The sequence below is a fragment of the Neoarius graeffei genome, chromosome 10 (genome assembly GCF_027579695.1).
Source record: "Neoarius graeffei isolate fNeoGra1 chromosome 10, fNeoGra1.pri, whole genome shotgun sequence".
Taxonomy (NCBI): Eukaryota; Metazoa; Chordata; class Actinopteri; order Siluriformes; family Ariidae; genus Neoarius; species Neoarius graeffei.
The window spans coordinates 82,163,582-82,180,356 of NC_083578.1; the positions used below are offsets into that span (position 1 = coordinate 82,163,582).

The 16,775-nt window shown below is 43.3% G+C and overlaps 1 protein-coding gene across 1 annotated transcript in view; it reads left to right on the forward strand.

The window, feature by feature from the left end:
* The window catches only part of LOC132893558 (sodium- and chloride-dependent creatine transporter 1-like), a 63,742-nt gene that overhangs the window by 21,541 nt on the left and 25,426 nt on the right, over positions 1-16,775 (forward strand). Inside the window, exon 7 of the mRNA XM_060932750.1 lies at positions 14,081-14,193. Within this exon, the coding sequence (XP_060788733.1) occupies positions 14,081-14,193 (113 nt within the window). The remainder of the gene's footprint in view (positions 1-14,080; positions 14,194-16,775) is intronic.

Below are 16,775 nucleotides of genomic sequence, written 5' to 3' on the forward strand. Positions count from 1 at the left end.
TGTTCTCCCCGTGTCTGCGTGGGTTTCCTCTGGGTGCTCTGGTTTCCCCCACAGTCCAAAGACATGCAGGTTAGGTTAACTGGTGACTCTAAATTGACCATAGGTGTGAGAGTGAATGGTTGTCTGTGTCTATGTGTCAGCCCTGTGATGACTTGGCGACTTGTCCAGGGTGTACCCCGCCTTTCGCCCATAGTCAGCTGGGATAGGCTCCAGCTTGCCTGCGACCCTGTAGAACAGGATAAAGCGGCTAGAGATAATGAGATGAGATGAGATGAACTCCCATTTGGCATTCTTATTGTAGGAACATTTTAATGTAAATCAATTTCAGACAGACACTCCTATTGTGGACCGTACCATTTTTAGTCACCGCAGTGCTAGAACGCGCTAGAAGCAACAGCTTCTAGTCCACACCGTATTCAGTTGATTCATCTGATACAGTCCATGGGTTTGCAGCAATTTATACAGTCTATGGTTTGCAGCAGAAGATGTGCATTGGTAATGTTAGTTGCTAACCCACTTTTAGCCTGTTGAAAATGTTATTTTACAACTTTCATTTATTAAAGTGATTTGTTCTTCTTTCAGCTCATGTCACGTCTTTATACGTTGAATTACTTACCCACTGAGGCCAGTAGGCTACAGTGGATGGACGTTAACGTTAATTACCAACGTTAGTTAGCAAGATAAGCTAAGTCTCTATTTAAATCAAGCTTATTACAGTGTGGTATAGAAACGATTCTCATTTCAAAGGAGAAGAACTCCATGTTTCCATTCTCATTTTATCATGAATAAATTGTGCCCTTCTGAAATTCATTTGGCACATGGGCCCATCCTGTGTGTGTGATTAGGCACAAGAAGTTCTGATGTAGGCCTCGCTAAGCCTATGTAAAATTACAATCAGAACCTCTGGGGACTGGGGGCAACATAAAAGAGCCAAGTAGTAGTGTAGCCTAGGCAAAATAGCCTAGTACATATGCTAGTATTTGAATTTGTTTTCTATTGTTTTTACTTGCATTCCTTTTGTATTATTTTTAAGATAGTCATAATTTCATCTGAGTACCCTGTTTGATTTTATTCACAGAGACAGTAGGCCAAACATGAGGAAAAGAAAAGGGCCAGACATCAGGCATTTTTTTGGTGCTAAAAGAGTAAGTAGTAAATATTAGCACTAAGATCTACAGACAATTACAGTACAAGTGTAGGTGCAGTTAGGTTTTATACACTGTTCATGTGAATAAAGAAAATGGGTTCCCAGCAGACAGGAGAGGCACAGCAGGACGAAAGAGAGCAAGACATTCAGCAGGACTGTTCTGCATGTGTGTATATACTGTATGTGACTCATTTGTAGTGTTGATACCCAGTTTGTTCTGACAAAGAAGGTTATCAGGTTGTACTGCTGTTTTTCTTCTGTGGTAGTACTGTATGGTTTGTCATGCTTCTTAATGACATTAAAAATTATTGTTCAGAGAGTTATTGTGTTGAGTTACTGACACCGACTTCCATAGACGAGACGGGGCGGGGCGCGATTGATATGATAGTGGACCATGATGGTATCCCCCAATTATGGTGGGGTAATTCGCACTCTGAGGATGAAGTCACTATTTCTAGGCTGAGAATTGGACATACTTACTTCAACAGTACTCTCCTCCTGCTAGGAAAACATCAGGATGGTCAGAGTGTCAACAGCTTGAGACAGTGCATCATGTTCTTATTGCCTGTGAGAAATACAGTAGAGAAAGACAAGAACTTTTTACAGAACTCAGGAAAGTGGGTATGAAAGAAGTGTCAGTGGGAACAATTTTAGAAATGGGATCAACTGGGAAGGGAAAGTGTTGGCTTTTAAAATATCTAAAGGACACAAGACTCCTTCAGAGAATCTAGTGTAATAATGGAATGACACTGTAGGTGGCAGCAATGCAACAAACTGGATGCCAGCTGCCATAAAACGCCATAGAAAAAGAAGAGGGCTTTGCCAGAACATTTCGTTGGTTTTTCACGTCGTTTCTGTGCCATTATCGCTTCTTGCTTTCTGTTTTTGCACTACGTTTCTGTGTCAAGTTTTTTGTCTTGACTATTTTTTTATTCTAGCGTTTTTTTTTTGTCCTTGCCTGCCTCGTTTTTTGTCCTTAGTCTTTTATTTTTGGTTTATTTTTTCCTATTAAATCTTTTTTATTTTTGGAGTTACTGGTCTGTGTTCTGCTTTTGGATCCTACTCACCCATGGGCGTCGCCACCATTGAATGTGAAGGGGGCGTATCCCCTTCACATTTCATAATTCTTTGTTTGGACTCCTCCCCCCCAATTTAACATAAAATATTAGTTAACCCAGCACCATTTCTATTGCTTTGTGAAAGAATCCATTCCACTTGATTGATAAGAGAATACACATACCACTGAAAATCCACTCCGGGTTTTCCGGGCATTACCTACAACAACTCCCCGCACGCGAGTGAAGTGAATCTCAGGCTACATCCACACGACAACGGCAACGAGATGTTATTAAAAAAAATATCGCGTCCACATGGGCAACGGATCAGTAAAATATCAGGTACATATGGCAACGCAATGCTTGCTGAAAATGATGCAATGCACATGCCACACCTCTAGGGGCACTGTAAGACGGTCCCTTCGGAGACACCAGAACAATAGAAGTTGTAAGGACGCATGCGCATAAACTATTATGCGCGAGACTTCATATTAGCCACAAAGTCAGAAAAATCTGTTCGTAAAATTACATTATAATGACCAAATACAATGAAAAGTATTTTTCCAGTCTCACCTGTGAAAGGTAATCCCATGTGATCTCGTTTGGACGGCAAACCTGTTGGTACAGTTAAACGCAGCACATGAATGAGGCATCTTTATTCTCCACTTTGACCCATCCAATATGGCGGCGAGGATGACGTATGATTCTACGCGGAAGGCGGCGTCTTTAATGGTCCGGAATAAATTGAATGCTACACGTTGATGGATTAATTTGTTCTTCTACGCCCTTTTTGAGGAATGTATTGTAGGACTTAAACCAACATCTGAAGAGGTGAGATCGCTCCTTTTTTACCCTATTTTTGCTGGCGGGATTGACTCTGCCCTAAGAGCTATTCTCTCTCTCTCACTTTGCACCATTACACAATAAATATTCACAGTGAAAATATTTTGTAAGCGCGTTTCATGAACCAAGTTATAGGATTTGTTGACAACTCGCATCGAGTTCGTTACACTTCTACCCGGCGTGAAGCACTGACAGTCATGTGGTTGTGACGTCATCAATGTTTACACAGCACCGGATCAGATACGTACTGGGTTGAATACGTGGGCCCTGGCGGATTCAAATTGTTCTGCCTGTGGAGTCATTTCCCGGCGTTTTAATGTGCACGGACAGTGCATCCGCAACGAAAACGATACGGATACGGTCTAATGTAAACACCACCTGAGTCAGTGCAAGCGGAGACATTTTGGTGCAGCTGCTTGAAAGTGGAGGAGGTGACGTCAGCCCCATTGCCACCTCACAATGTCTAGCTTTTGCTGAAACCTTATTCTTTTGTTATATGCCCTCAAAATTAACCCTAGGCCATGTTAAATTAATGTTCAACTAAACAATGAAATAAGCTTAGCCTAATGGGGTATTCTTGGTTGATGATGAATTGTTTGCTCCCTCCGCAGACACAATGGACATAAGGAAATTCTTTACAAAGAAGTGGAAAGTCAGTCAATTTCCCCACAGGACAGGGTTCTTTTTTTGTCCCAATGGAAATGTTAGTGCAGTTAGCTGGCTAGTCAATGTTAAGAGATGTATCAGCTAGCTTAATGTTAGCTATCATTTAATTCAAGTAGGGTTGCCAACTTCCTCAACCCCAAATCAGGGACATGTCTGTGAAGATTCTCAGTCATCCAGGTCATAGTAACTGTGGGTGGTAAAAGAGAGCAACTGGACTTGCTTGAAGATTCTTGAAGACATTTCACCTCTCATCCGAAAGGCTTCTTCAGTTCTGTCTGACTAGTAGGGAGTATCAGGTATTTATCCTCTCATGGATGAAAAGCTCATCTAAAAGCTGGGCATACACTGTGCGATTTTTGGCCCGATTTTTACACGATTTTCACTCGTGCGACTATTTTGGAGATCGGGCCGAGTTTTGGCTCAATCGTGCGTCTCGGATCGTGTAGTATACATGGGGTAACGACAAGCGATTAACACCTCACGACCTCCTCCCGATCGATTGGATGAAAATCAAACATGTTTGAAATCCTGGTCACCCATCGTGAGGCTATCGCACTGTTGAAGCAGTGTCACGAGCCAATTTACCTCAACCTGTCACACTACACATGCTCGAACACAGATACGGAAGAGAAAACAAACACTGAGCAGCACTTCCGGTCTCCTCCTCTTCTTCACGTTGCAGTTCCGGATACAAGAATCTGGAAGTATGGAAGTACAGTGTGAGCAGTCAGATCGCATCCGAGCATCGGATCGTATAGTGTGAGAACAGGAATCATAAGCTGCGTGCTGTTTACCCCTGCGATTCATTCGTACAGTGTGAGCAGCAGCTGAATAGATAGTTTTCACTGACGTCACGGCATTCCGGGGAACGCCCCCCAGCCGCCATCTTGGAGGGCAAACAAAACGGACCATCACCACTACTGGCTACGTTATCTCGGACGAATTTATGAAGTTATATAGTCAGTTTTCTAAAATAAAGATCAATGTCGGCAAAATCAAGCAAACAGAAGTATATAGATACGTTAGATGACATCTCACGACAACGGTATGCAGCCAAACTGGCCTTGATTGGGGGAATTGACCCCTACGAAGTGGACAAAGATGCATTTTCAAGTGACTATCGCAGGGCTGCCAAAGCCTAGTCTGGCTAACGCGACTTCAAAGCTCTCCGAGCTATTGGTCTGGCCAAGATATTCAGCCCAACCGTTTCCCAGAGCCCGTGGTTGACCCGCCTCCCTGAAATGCCTCAGTTTGCTACTGGTCGAAGCCAGAAAAGGCTGTGACGAAGCTTAAACCAATCACATCACTCTTTCCTCTGACGTATGTGACACGACGATAGGATTCTCGCTGAGCCCCATTGATTTGGCTACTAGTGGGGCTAACTGGTAGATTAAACTCTTACTGAAGCCGGTCGGGAGCAAGGCGAAAACGTCCTTCCTTTCAATAAATACCTCCAGGGCTGCTCTTTGCTCCGTTTTCAATGAGAACTTCCCATTGAATGCTTTCAATACAGCATGATTCTGTAAGCAATCTATGGCTTCCGTTCGCAGTTCTACTACGTCACTGCCTTGAACACGCCTCTACCCAGGGCCGTTGGAGATGCTCAAAGTTGATTGGCTCCCGATTTTTCCGGAGCTTGGAAGAGCTGGAGATAGCTTGCCTGGCCAGACTAAGCTCGCAACAGGCCCTCGTGTTGCATCACGCTTAGGATGGGCGGGCCCAGGCTAGCCAAAGCCTGAAACTGCCAAAGCCTGCTCCAAAGCCTGAAACTGACTTCATCAAACTTTAAAGTCTGTCTGATATATACAACTCTATATATTCACAGCGCGCTTTTTGGCGGATGCTGCCTGAATCGCGCAGATCCAATTTTTTTTTTTGGGGGGGGGGGGGCGTTGGAGTGTCTGATTATAGTTTCAAAGTAAATTCTGTATTAAAATTACTAAATAAGCAAATCCGTTACAGTCCATGAAACAGGAAGTATAAGGATGAGAAAAAAACAGTTTAAATCGGGAAGCTGCGCACATTTGTGCAGCCTGAGCGGTGTGCAGGACTGTGCAAATGTGCGCAGCTTCCCAATTTAAACTGTTTTTTTTGTTCTGCACGATTCAGGCGGCATCCGCCAAAAGGCGCGCTCTGAATATATAAAGTTGTATATATCAGACAGCCTTTAAAGTTTGATGAAGTCAGTTTCAGGCTTTGGAGCAGGCTTTGGCAGTTTCAGGCTTTGGCAGCCCTGCATAGTCACTTGAAAATGCATCTTTGTCCACTTCGTAGGGGTCAACTCCCCCAATCAAGGCCAGTTTGGCTGCATACCGTTGTCGTGAGATGTGTATCTATATACTTCTGTTTGCTTGATTTTGCCGACATTGATCTTTATTTTAGAAAACTGACTATATAACTTCATAAATTCGTCTGAGATAATGTAGCCAGTAGTGGCGATGGTCCGTTTTGTTTGCCCCCCAAGATGGCGGCTGGGGGGGCGTTCCCCGGAATGCCGTGACGTCAGTGAAAACTATCTATAAATCTACTCATTTCACAGTGTAAAAGGACAAACTACTACTGTACTTGCTTGGATGTATGGTTCACAGTAATAGTCAAGACAATTATTCCAAGTTTTCTTACATTTTATGTTATTTTCTTGAAATAGCACTAGACTATAACCATATGCCACAGACACTGAAAAGCCTAAACCAACCATTGTCAAACTAACTTATCCCAGTTCTCAACAATACATGGGGGGGGCACAGCAGGATGAAAGGAGAGCCATCGTATGTACACATGCCGCAATATCTCACGCCACTCTATATCCACAAAAGCGAAAAAGGAACGTAATTCCTCTCTCCGAGAAGCCGACACAGAGAAGTGGCTGTATATTTTCACAACAAGGGTCTCAATATCCACTGACAGCTGATTGCTGGGATGTTTGCATGTATTATGTGCAATGTGGGCCGGGCAGTTAGCTTTTAAAATGCCATCGTTTGCGCTGCTGAGTAATTTGTAAACAGAGTGATGTTTTCCATAATTGACGTTCGCATTATCGGCTGCATATGCAGTGATGTTTCTAATATCCAGCTCATAATTTTCCAGGCAGGTCATTAGAGCTTGGTGTATGCCATTTGCCGTTTCATCGCTGTCTTCATAAAAGTCGAGCAACTTCGATTGTACGCCATCGGACACAGAGAAATACCTCACGCATACTGGAAACATTTTTCTATTTCCCTTATTCGAGGCATCGGTGGCAAGCGAAAAATAGATAGGCTCACCTTCGGCTGGAGAAAGGTTAGACAGAACTTTCCCCACTGTGCTTGGTCCTAAAACATTTATGGTGATCATCTCAGCTTTGGTTCTGCCCAAGTGCATCTTCTTAGCAACAAATGAATCTTGAAATAGAGTCCCATTTAACTTAACAGGGCAGTCAGTGCTGTTATAGCTAAGACCACGGTTGATGATATGGTACACATAAGCTACCTCACTTGCGGCAATTTTGTCGATTTCTGCCGTAGATGCGGCGAAGAATGTACCAATGTTGCTTGCTTCTTTCATTAGCACAGCCTTTTTGTGAATGTCTGAGGCTTCATGGCGAGTTAAATCATTCTCCCCACCATGGCTAATGGATAGTTCTCGGCGGCATACTGTACAAAACGCTTTCTTTGCGTCGTCGGCGACTGCTTTAACCCATGGCCTTTTGGCTTCCCACTCTTTTTTATAGCTACAAAGTATTTTATTCTTTGCAGGTTCACTGCTCATTTTGACACATGATACCACTCACCAGTGGCTAGTCCACACACACACACACACACACACACATCGGTCCGTCACTACTAACAACCATGAGTTTGCGTGAGTTTTGGCGCAATGAGGCTGTGATTGGAATACGGGACTGGAGCTGTCCCTGAAGGGACAAACCAAAATTGCCCATAAATCGTGATGTCCCGGACAATACTGGACGGTTGGCAACCCTACCCAGTAGGCCTGCCTTATTGTAATGCCAAGAATGAGGTCAAGTCTGCTCTGATATTTATTGATTCCCTGTTGTGATTTGAAGAACCTGTTTTGTCTGGTCTTTGCCGGTTTTCTGGAAAGTAACATGGGAAATCAGTGTATGGGGAAGGAATAGTAGAAAGCAAAGCAATGGAGAGAGATGGATGTTATTCCAGGTGGATTGTGAAGGAAAGCAGGATAAGTTATGAAGTGGTAGAAATTGTGGTGGCACCAATGTAAGAAGGAGTTATATCTATAAATCTATTTGTTATACTAACCTGTAAATGTTACTGTAGGTTGACAAAACTGCACTTGTTCATTGTGTGAAGTTCTCTTTTATGCGTCGTTGCTTGACCCAGTGTAATTTTGTGTTATGAAGACTGCATGATGTCATGTCATTTTTGTTATGAGTGTCACTAAATTGGAAAAAAAATAAATTTCCATCCAAGATAGCGCCGCAGACGGCTGCCACGGGACTTTGCTCTCTCGTACTTTCTATGTTTTTGTGTAATTGTTGTGTTAATTCTTCTCCATGCATCACGGAATGCTGCGCTGAGGTTTTTTTTTTAATGCCTACACATTCCGGTCCTGATAGGAGCGAAATGTGTGGGTATTTTTTCCTCTCATCTCTCATTTCTCAGCCTCTCCCTTCCTGACAAGCCTCTCTCCTGCTTTGCTTCTGTGGACTCATCTTGTCTGAGAGACCCTTCCTGCACTGTTCTCCGAATTGAAATTATGGATTTGATCAACTGGTCACTTCACGCAATTGACACAATCTTCTCGACGAGAAGTCTAGGTTCAGGGGAACCTGCCTGTCTTGCCGGAACGTTTGCAGCCAGATACACCATGGATGCCTGGGAGAAGTGGCGTGTGGTGTGCTTGGCGATTCTTTCCGTGGAGGACATTGAGGATATTTACCTATTCGGAACCATGATCACAGGATTTTTGCTGATTGGACTTGGCATCGCCCTGGTGTATCGAGGAAATCAGATAACGGTGGCAGCTGTTCAAAGCCCCACAAAGCTGCCCGACATGATGGAGGTGGTGGGCAGAGCTGTCGGCACTCAGACTGTGGCTGTTCAGAACTTGAGTCGCAACATTGATAACATCATGGAGAAGTTGATGGCTTTGCAGAGAGAAATGGATCATTTTGGTGGCCAGAATGGACAAGTGGGTTAAGTGAAAAAGGACACGTCTACCCATCTTAAGTCTAAACAAATTCCAATCTTATCTTGGCTCTCCCAGCCAGCACTGCCTTCAAGGCCGTCACTGTAGAAACGCGATTCTCCCCCTGGAGTTCACTGCAGTGAGACTGTGTGTGTGTGTGTGTGTGTGTGTGTGTGTGTGTGTGTGTGTGTGTGTGTGTGTGTGTGTGCTTTTTTTTCTATTGAGGTATTTCACCTGACGTCACAGGGTCACGTGACGCCCCGGTGTCCACCATTTTGAACGTCAAGCTACATACTAATGCTGCAGACAGAGAGGGAGAACCAGCTTGAAAAAAAAACGTGTTACAGACACCTAGAATAGATTAATTTGTCAGTAAGCAGTCTATAAATAACCATGGTGTTTGCTTGTTATGCTGTGGGCTGCCACAACAGACAGGGACAGCGTGCAGGACGCTCCTTTTACCGGTTTCTAGTGATGGGAATTTCGGCTCTTTTTCGGGAGCCGGCTCTTTTGGCTCTTCTTACTATAAGGAGCCGGCTCTTTCGGCTCCCAAACGGCTTCTGAGATTTTATTTTTGATTTAATTGCTGCAATAAACTAGTTAGTTAATTTCATTATTATTTATATTTTATCAATAGGATGTTTTCCATTTTATTTTTTAGTTTTTGTAGCCATTGTAAAGCTTTGTAAAGTATAGCAGTGTAACAATGTTCTAGCTATAGAAATAAAACTTACTTACCAATTAATAAATTATTTTCTCACAAACATAATGCAAAACTGTTATATTACCAATATAAAATACACAGCTGATTTTCCCCTCCTCAGGTGCCTCACAGACTCCTCTCCCCTGCGCTCCACAGCTTTAAGCATTACACCAATTTTCGTATTTTCGCAGCTGTGAATGACATCAACCCCCCCAACCAAAAAAAGTAGGCGTACACCATGCTACTTTTTTTCCTTTGAATGGTAATAGACGGGCGGCACGGTGGTGTAGTGGTTAGCGCTGTCGCCTCACAGCAAGAAGGTCCTGGGTTCGAGCCCCGGGGCCGGCGAGGGCCTTTCTGTGCGGAGTTTGCATGTTCTCCCCGTGTCCGCGTGGGTTTCCTCCGGGTGCTCCGGTTTCCCCCACAGTCCAAAGACATGCAGGTTAAGTTAACTGGTGACTCTAAATTGACCATAGGTGTGAATGTGAGTGTGAATGGTTGTCTGTGTCTATGTGTCAGCCCTGTGATGACCTGGCGACTTGTCCAGGGTGTACCCCGCCTTTCGCCCGTAGTCAGCTGGGATAGGCTCCAGCTTGCCTGCGACCCTGTAGAAGGATAAAGCGGCTAGAGATAATGAGATGAGATGAGATGGTAATAGACAACACAAAGACGCAATCGGACAGCAACTTTTTTTGTGAAAGTCTCTCTCTCTGAGGCACCTCAAAGAGCCGGCTCTTTGAACCGGATCGTTCGCGACCGACACATCACTACCGGTTTCCTACTGACCCAGACAAGAGGGCCAAATGGATTGCAGCTGTGAAGAGACAGGATTGGGAGCCAACAGAGTACTCCAGACTTTGCAGTGATCATTTCATTTCAGGTTAGTTTATCAGTTAACGCAATTTTGATAAAATATATAGCAAAAAGTAAATGGGTCAGTGTTTGTTAACCCATCTGAGCAGTGAAACAAGGCAGTGTTAATTTGTCTAGGGTTACATGTAGCAGACATCAGACATAAAACGCAATAACAGAGGCTAGAAAGAAACGGGACACAGAAATAAATAAACAGGGCTCCATACCAAGGCTGGGTACAGTGTTTGTGATAAAAGACAGATCCAATTTAACACGAATCACAGCTTACTTTCTTTTTAAAATGTGCAAAGGTCTCCTCTCCACCATCTCATACCGCCTTGCACTGAAGGACTTAAGCGTGCCGTCCAAAATGGCTGCATCATGTGACTTGGTCACGTGGGTGAAATACCTCAATACTTTCTTTCTGTCTGTACTATGAAAGCTAAGTCGAACCGGAGTCAAATTCCTCGTGTGTGTAACATACCTGGCAATAAAGTGCTTCTGATTCTGAACTAAATTAAAAAGGAAACACAAAATAAGTAAAATGCACCCATAAAGTCATTGTTGGTGATAAACTGTGTCACGTTCATCTCATTATCTTAGGCAGAGCAGTGGGTTTAAAAGCAGGCTGATGAATATATGGACTAGTTGAATGAGGATTTATTGTTGAGTCTCTAAAATAGTCATTGAATTAAGTGACTTTTGTAGGTGAAATTAGGTGTTTAACAACCTGTTAGAAATACACCAGAATGCAGGAAATGGCATCTAATTAAAAATTTTCTGAGGGAGGACCCCTGGACCCCCTGCTAGTGTGTGTCGTCCCCCCCCCCATTAGAAATGCTTCTGACGTCCCTGTACTCACCACATCTCACCACCCATAACAAAAAGTCACTTCAGGTCTTAAAGTAATGATGGCTGTTTCTTTTTACTTAGTTGAGCGGACCTTGGATTACTACAGCTGTGGAATAGGGCTATTTACTGTTTAATCTCAAACACATTAAGAAGGCAAGAAACTTGTCCAGTAATTAACTTTTGATGAGGGACACCTGATAATTGAAAAGCATTCCAGATGACTACCTCAAGAAGTTGGTTAAGATAATGCCAGTAGTGTGTAAAGCGTCATCAACGCAAACGGTGACCACATAATTCCATGTACACTCACCAGCCAGTGGGTGTAGTATGTTAATATAAAACATTGCAATACATCCTATCAGATGTAATCTGTCCTCAGCAGGCTGTGTGCATGCTCATGCATGTTTAGATTTTAGATGAAAAAATAAAATAACTGCGGCTCTTTTGACCTTCCATTTTTAAGGAGACTTTCAGAAAGAATAAACTCTCCTGGTTTTGAACAGGTGGCACAGTGCTGTACAGTAGTGTTTAGCACTGTCACCTCACAGCAAGCAGGTTCTGGGTTCAAGCCCAGTGGCCGACAAGGGCCTTTCTGTGTGGGTTTGCGTTTCCTCCGGTTTCTCCCACAGTCCAAAGACATGCAGGTTAGGCTAATTGGTGGCTCTACATTGACCGTAGGTGTGAACGTTTGTTTGTCTATATGTCAACCCTGCGATGATCTGACGACTTGTCCCCCCCCCCACCACCTATAGTCAGCTGCGATAAGTGGTTACAGATAATGGATGGTTCTGATGCAGTATAACAGGGGCGATTTCTCAGAGACAACAAGGGAAGCCAAGCTTCCCCTAAAATTCTCTCCCCAAACTGCGGCGTCTACGACGTTGAATTCTCATTAAAACAATAACTTGCATAACATAATATATGCCCAAGATTGTATTTATGTTCATAACTATCCTGTAACTTATTTGAGTGATGTCTGACGAACTTGCAGTTCGCTACGAGAATCACCTTTGCTGCCAGGCTGTAACCTTTCTTATTTCAATGGGCTCTATGGACTGGCAGCAGTGTTGCCAGATTGGGTGGTTTTAAGTGCATTTTGGCAGGTTTTGAACATATTTTGGGATGGAAAACGTCAGCAGTATCTGGCAACACTGACTGGCAGCCGGGTATCCGTTGCAGTCTACGAGACGGCTCTGAACAGCCAATTTCGGCTAGTTGTTATTGGTTAAAATCAACAAAATCGTCACTTCCAGGGAAGCCGGGCTTCTCTGGGACTAAACGAGACAGTGGGAGGGACAAGAAGCCGGGCTGATAAAGGATTATTGGAGGTGGTGTTTGAAAGACATGAGGAGGGCGGTACTTCGGCGAGGAACACGGAAGCATAATCAGTCAGTCCCTAGCGGATGTCGAGAAAGTGTAGTCGTGTGCCAAAGTGCTGTCCGAATTTCTTTTCATATAAACGTTTCTTCTCATTGATGTCTCTGTACATTACTCTGTAAATAAATGTAAATATTACTCGTTGTGCTCCGTTAACTTTCATCCATTCTATCAGTTTGATCATTCGTGAATTCACTCGTTTATTTCATTTGTAGTTCAATCTGGTTGTAGGCTAGCTTGAGCCTTATTGGGATCTGCAGTGCTAGCTGCTAACAGAAATTGGTGAAGTCTTTGGAAAGCACAACCAGCTGGTATGACAGGGTCACAGACCATTTTCTGGAAAAGGAGCAGAGGGCAGAATTTGTGTATAAATAGTGTTCATGAATCTGAAGTGTGTATATTGTTCAGTAATGTTAAGAGAATGGTGGGCTCTGTGTTATAGGTTATACCTGGGTATAATATTCAAGGTTCTGTGTGTTGCATAGCCTACCTGGTTATGAATTTCCAGTCTGTGTTGCAGATGATGTTCAAGGATGTGTTGCACAGCTGGGTGTTGTGTTAAAGACTCTGTGTTGCATATCAGGGTATGATGTTCAAGGCTCTTCGTTGAATAGCCAGTGATTTTTGGATGTTTGATATTTTTGATTAAGGATATGAGGCACTAGCCTGGCAAGCCAGACTATAACATGAAATGTACAAGCAAAAATACTTTCTGCCACTAGGTAGGGTTGTCTAGTTCACTATGCTAATGGGGCACACCTTTCTATGCTTTGATATCCAGCCTACAGGTTTTACGGTGAATGCGTAAAATGGGCTTCCCCTGTTTTAAAAACCAGCAGCCGCCACTGCAGTATAACAGTAGCAATAGAAATTTGCCAAATCTTTCGAAGGGGGTCTCAATCAGGGAAGAGGGCGTAATGGCGCTTTTGGAGTGGCCGCTGGATTCACCAGCTGGCATTCATGGCATGCTGCAACCATGAATCCATGGCCAATAGAACTGGGCCATTATTCAAGCTAGTGTTTTATCCTGACCCAAGTGTCCGACCATATGGTTAAAGTAAGCCACATAGAATATGAGTTCCCTACGGTTCTTTGGGATTAACAGTTGGGTTATTTGCTCATGGGTGTCGTGTCAAATCTATAGCAAAACACTGTTGTAACTAACGTGTCTGAATGTGAACACTGCTGTCGCTAGAAATAACCAACTCAACCCAGAAAATGACACAAGAAGAATTCTTTCACACACATCATCACATCCAGATGCACCTTCATCTCTCTTTTCCTCTCAGTCTCTCTCTGTCTTGCTCTCTCTCTCTCTCTCTCTCTCTCTCTCTCTCTCTCTCTCTCTGTGACACTGGTGTTGTGTGTTGGTGTGTATCATGGCCTGCCCCTGGTCTGTTGTGATGAATGTGTCTTATGCTGCTCTCCTGCTTGCAGGACCGGCCCTGGCGTTCATCGCGTACCCCAAAGCCGTGTCGATGATGCCTGTGTCACCCTTCTGGGCCACACTCTTCTTCTTCATGCTGCTGATGCTGGGGCTGGACAGTCAGGTCAGTCATTCAGGGTCACATGGTGGGATTTAACACTTACTACCGGTATGAAACTGGTGCTCCTGGGTCACTGTTTCGCAATTTGTCTGGATTTTAGCAATTTACAGGCTTAATAATATAACTGATGGGTTTAATCAAATTCAAGGAAACACTAAAACACTAAACCAAGCTTGGTCCTGGATTAACTCCTGGAAAATCCTAGACATTTTAATGCACATGTTCCCATATATCATATATTTTACCATATACAGTGTTTATGAGACACAAGCACTTACAGTCCATTTTAATGCACCTAGATAATACATCTGCTCAATCAGCCAATCATGTGTCAATAACACAAAGCATAAAATCATACAGAGCTTCATTTAATGTTCAAACATAAGAATGGTGGGAAAAAAAAAACTTTCAGCTTTGCAGGCACTTGCAGGCACAATGGCCTACAACAGCAGGTCATTGCAGTCCTGTCAGTGAAAATGAACTGAAGTGGTGATGATCCTTGTGGTTTTCCGGAGAGGACACTTTTTGACGGACTCATATTTCAACCACATGTGAAGCTCCACTGCAAATGTGTCTTACATCTGTTCAAGTCCTCTTTTTTTACTGTGCAACAGCAGACTATTCTGCTTCAAAAGAGACAAATATTTTCTTCAAAGTGCACTTTGCAGGTCAGAAGAGAACAGCCAGACAGGTTCAAGCTGACAGGAAGGTTATGGAAACTCAAATAACCACTCGTTACAACTGTGATGAGCAGAAAAGCATCTCTGAATGCACAGCATGTCAAAACCTTAAAGCAAATGGCCTACAACAGCAGGTCATTGCAGTCCTGTCAGTGAAAATGAACTGAAGTGATGATGATCCTTGTGGTTTTCTGGAGAGGACACTTTTTGACGGACTCATATTTCAACCACATGTGAAGCTCCACTGCAAATGTGTCTCACATCTGTTCAAGTCCTGTTTTTTTACTGTGCAACAGCAGACTATTCTGCTTCAAAAGAGACAAATATTTTTTTCAAACATCATTTATATTTAGGTAGATGGGGCATGCTACCCCTCGACCTCGGCAGCAGAATAAGGACTATTAAAATGAACATCCTCCCAAGATTGTTATACCTATTCACAGCACTTCCAGTGGAAGTGCCTCTGAAACAGTTTAGGGAATGGGATAGGCATCTGTCTAGGTTCATTTGGAATAATAAAAGTCCCAGGGTTAGATATTCAACATTACAGCTGCCCGGGGAGAGGGGGGGCATGGCTCTGCCTTGTCTTAAAGATTACTTTTTGTCAGCTCAGCTGAGGCCCCTGTGGTGTTGGTGTAATCCAGTTTATGAAGCTAAATGGAAAGCGATTGAGTTGTCTTTAATGGACATACCTATACAGTCGGCACTGGGATGCCTCAGCAGAATAAGTGAAGTATTTCTGCTTCAAAATCAGTGGGTTGCTTTTTCAGTGAAACTGTGGTTACAAGTGGTTAAGAGATTTAATCTCCACAGGGAGATGAAGCTGTTGTGCTGGCCTGCGTACGACCCGCACTTCCTCCTGGCAGCTCTGAACCACAGATACAGAAGGATGGCTAGGCAGGGCATATCTTCTTTGTGTCGGATAGTGACAAATGGACACTTTAATGACTTTGAGGACATATGTCGGACTTACGAACTGGACAGAGGAGATTTTTTTTCGGTGCCTACAGATCCGTAATTTTTTTGTAATGGAAGTTAAGAGTCATGACTCTTCGGAGCCCTCTAAAATAATTGAGGTATTTATTGATGCATACAATTCAAAGAATATCAAAGGCATCGTGGGTAGACTATACAAGGCTTTCACTTCAATGAATAAATCTTCAACAGACTATATAAAGGAACGCTGGGGAAAGGAACTAAACATGGTAATAACTGAGGATATGTGGAGTAAAGCATGGGAAACCCGGTCCATTACTACAAGTTCATTCTTCTGGAGAGACTTCTACTGGAAAGCTTTGACCCGTTTCTTTATTACCCCCTATCAAATATCAAAATCAAGTGGGTCACAACACTTCTGCTGGAGGGAGTGTAGATCGGACTCGGCAGACCATGCGCATATTTTCTGGTTATGCCCACATGTTCAGCCTTTTTGGAAGGGAGTGGGAAACTTGATATTAGAGGTTCTGGACCTGGTCATTGATTTCTCTTTCAACGTACTGTACCTCGGACATGTCCCTCAAGGTCTTAGTAAAAGTGACACATATCTCCTGAAGATATTTATGGTCGCAAGTAAAAAAAAAAAAAAACAATAACTAAATGCTGGCTTCAGAAGAACCCTCCCACCATCTCTGCCCTCATCAGTGTGATCAATACTATCTGTCTGATGGAGAAAATGACTTTCACCCTTCGACTTCAAAAAGAGAAGGGGGATGTACTTTGGAATAAATGGGACTGTTATTACCAAATAAACATTGAGTAGCTATATCTATATCCTCTTGATACCTCTTAAATCTGGTGGTATGTACCTGTGACTGTTTTTTTTTCCTTTTCTACTGATTGTATTACGTGCTGTCATGTCCCAGACCTCCCCTGTTTCTGTTTTCTTGTTGGAAAAAAATTAAAAAA